Source organism: Triticum aestivum, chromosome 5B, assembly GCF_018294505.1.
Source record: "Triticum aestivum cultivar Chinese Spring chromosome 5B, IWGSC CS RefSeq v2.1, whole genome shotgun sequence".
In the NCBI taxonomy this organism is placed as follows: domain Eukaryota; kingdom Viridiplantae; phylum Streptophyta; class Magnoliopsida; order Poales; family Poaceae; genus Triticum; species Triticum aestivum.
Genome location: NC_057807.1, coordinates 274,222,753 through 274,225,657, shown reverse-complemented (window position 1 = coordinate 274,225,657; position 2,905 = coordinate 274,222,753). Strand labels below are relative to the sequence as shown.

Here is a 2,905-nt window from a genome sequence, read left to right as displayed (position 1 = left end):
ACCAAAAATTACAAACTAGCCCTGACAGGTCACACCCAGAAAGGGGCAACTTGAATACACCCATAATGTATGTTGGTATCACTGAGCGACTAACTTTGTTTCAACAAAATACAAGAACATTATTTCATTAACTTCAATGACAAAATGTAGTTGTATTTGTAATTCATACACTGGTGCGTCTGCCCCTTGACGAAGACCAACAAAGTTATTTCCGTGTAATCTGAGGAGCAACATTATCCTATCTTTGCCGTTGGTTTGTCTAGTTTACGACGAAAGTCAGATGTATGAACATACAAGATTGAACAAAAACTAGATTTATCGAAACTTTTGAAATCTACCTACACTAGTGTAGTATCAAAAATATTCAAAAATTCTTATATGATGAGATGGAGGGGGTATGAATTTGGCTGCGGGCCTTGGCTGTTCGCAGCCCAGCCGCTACTAAGATGGGCTAACATGGGCAACAAAGGCCCACAGCTATCACCTTCCCCTCTACTCTGCTAAATACGCGCTTAGTCTGTCTATTGGTCGCCATGTTTGGCTGCTCCAACCTCCAAACTTGAGATGTATTCCTCAGAACATTCTTGAGTAATAAAGCGTGTGTTTTAGCCTCAAAAAAAAAAAAAAAAACTGTTGCCTGCTGCTGATGCTGCTTGGGTTGTGCTCCGCCCTGCGCTCGCGTGCCCTCCTCCTCCCTCTGACCCCGCCGCCTCGTACGGCCACCCTTCGCCGCCGGACTTGGCTGCGGGCCACCTCCTCCTTGTCATCTCCGCCGTCGCCGGAGATGGAGGCGTCGGCGTACAAGTTCGGGCCCTACAGGATCGACGCGAGGGAGGTCTTCCACGCCACGCCCCTCTCATACGCCATGGTCAACCTACGCCCCCTCCTCCCTGGTAAACATCTCTATGATTGCCCCAACTTTCCCTTGCCTAATTTATGTTCAATTTTCACTTCCACCTCACCTCAGAATCACAGTGTATTTCTAGGAATTGTTTGTGATTCTATAATTTTTTTGTCTGACGGAGATGCCAATGCGGTTGATGGTACTCCCTCTGTAAACTAATATAAGAGCGTTTAGATAGTGATCTAAACGCTCTTATATTAGTTTACAGAGGGAGTAGATTATAAATCACACATTAGGTTTCCAGCGCTAGCACAATTTTTTTCGGACAATTTTGTAATACTTGGTGCAGTGAATAATCGCAAGTCTGGCTCACTATTATCAGCTATGTCGTCGGAGTAGCACAATGACATTTAAACCCTGACGATGTTGTACTAACATTGTATGTATTTGTAGTATAGCAGCTATTTATGATTACGACTTTATAGATCGCGGATATACTATTTGTGCTATATTGACATGTCCCAATCTTACACTGCAGGTCATATCCTTTGTTTTGGCATACTCGTCGCCAGGATTTACAGTTAAACACTGCCGGCAAGCCTGGAATCTCGTTTGTTGTCAGACTGTTCATACACTTTGTTTCACTTGTTTCTGAAGAGTGTCCAAGGTTCAGACACATACAGAAAGCACAGATCAGAATCAAAAGAATGAAATTTGTATGGTATATCACTCTTTCATTCTGCACTGATCTCTAAAAATGCATGGCTAATGTAAATCTGAATATAAAGGATGTCAAGAAATTTATGCTAGGGTTAGCTATTTATATAAGTGAATGGTTCATATAAAAATAGCCAAATGGTTATCTCTTGCTGGAATCTGTTTATACTTGATGGACTCGTGAGTGATGATAGTGTCATCTTTTTATGAAATATTATGTTTACTATTATGCCCATCACTTTCTGCACCGACAAGTTCACCCAAAAAGCTTAGCCTCTCGAGGAAAGGCAGGAAATGTACTCATACTGCAACATTTACTGTGCTACATATACTGATGGTATAATACTTTAACCCGAGGTAGCTATCCATTATTACCCCGTTTGCTGTCCTGTGGTTCACAGCTTTCATAGTTCAAACTTCAAACTGTAAAACGTCTACTTACATTGTATAGTTTGGTTATACATATTTTTTCCTTAACAAAACATACATGTCCTTGTGTGCCCCAAGCGTGAAGTGAAACGCTTTACTGATCTAAGTACTGATGAGACAAGTGATTTATGGGTCACTGCAAAGGAAGTTGGTGTACGGCTTGAGCAGTACCACAAAGCTTCTTCGCTTACATTTGCGATTCAGGTCAACTCTCTTTCTCTCTATATATGTACTAATAGCTTATGCTTCCAAATTTATATAATTAGTTCATCCAATTGAAAGCTCATGATGTTTGGATGCTGCTACTGGGGTCCAGAACAAAATAGATCAGGCTAATCACCTAAATTACACTTACACTGCCATATGAGGTTCCTGTCTGTTCTTTGGACTTGTACTCCAGATCTGCTGCTGATTTGATTACCTTTCCCCCTTTTACCTTTAACTAATAACCTATGAATGAAAAAGAAGCATTTCCTTATTGATAGCTTTTTGGTACAGGATGGTCCTCAAGCTGGCCAAACAGTCCCGCACGTCCACATCCATGTGATCCCCAGGAAGAAGGGAGATTTCGAAAATAATGATGAAATATATGACGCGGTTCGTTTACCACCCGTTTTTCCATCCATATAACTTCTTATGATTTTTTTCATTAAATCCTAGTACCATTTTTCTTTGTAACAGATAGATGTGAAAGAAAAAGAAATGAAGGAAAAGCTTGATCTGGATGTTGAAAGAAAAGATAGAACCATGGAAGAAATGAGTCATGAGGCTAACGAGTACCGTGCTCTTTTCTCCTAGATGTATTTCTTACAAACCGTTTTCTAATTTTTCACTTAGTGTTTTCACAGAAATAAACTTCTGGACTGTTTGTTCTGCATTGTTTTTCAAGAGTAGCAATGAATATTTTATTTTCCA

The 2,905-nt window shown here is 40.4% G+C and overlaps 1 protein-coding gene across 1 annotated transcript; it reads left to right on the top strand.

Moving 5' to 3' along the window:
* The first annotated feature begins 547 nt into the window (after positions 1–547).
* On the top strand, positions 548–2,905 carry LOC123115968 (bifunctional bis(5'-adenosyl)-triphosphatase/adenylylsulfatase FHIT). The gene is made up of 4 exons (XM_044536996.1): positions 548–895; positions 2,048–2,194; positions 2,489–2,587; positions 2,672–2,905. Exons 1-4 carry the CDS (start codon positions 647–649, stop codon positions 2,786–2,788), a joined length of 612 nt encoding a protein of 203 aa, XP_044392931.1. The 5' UTR covers positions 548–646; the 3' UTR covers positions 2,789–2,905.

What these genes read in the sequence shown, in the direction of transcription:
- LOC123115968 (XM_044536996.1), top strand. Translation starts at nt 647, where the DNA reads ATGCTGCTTGGGTTGTGCTCCGCCCTGCGCTCGCGTGCCCTCCTCCTC. An exon ending in CGCTTACATTTGCGATTCAG is followed by an intron (nt 2,195 to 2,488) that starts GTCAACTCTCTT and finishes TTTTTGGTACAG; the next exon opens with GATGGTCCTCAAGCTGGCCA. An exon ending in ATGATGAAATATATGACGCG is followed by an intron (nt 2,588 to 2,671) that starts GTTCGTTTACCA and finishes TCTTTGTAACAG; the next exon opens with ATAGATGTGAAAGAAAAAGA.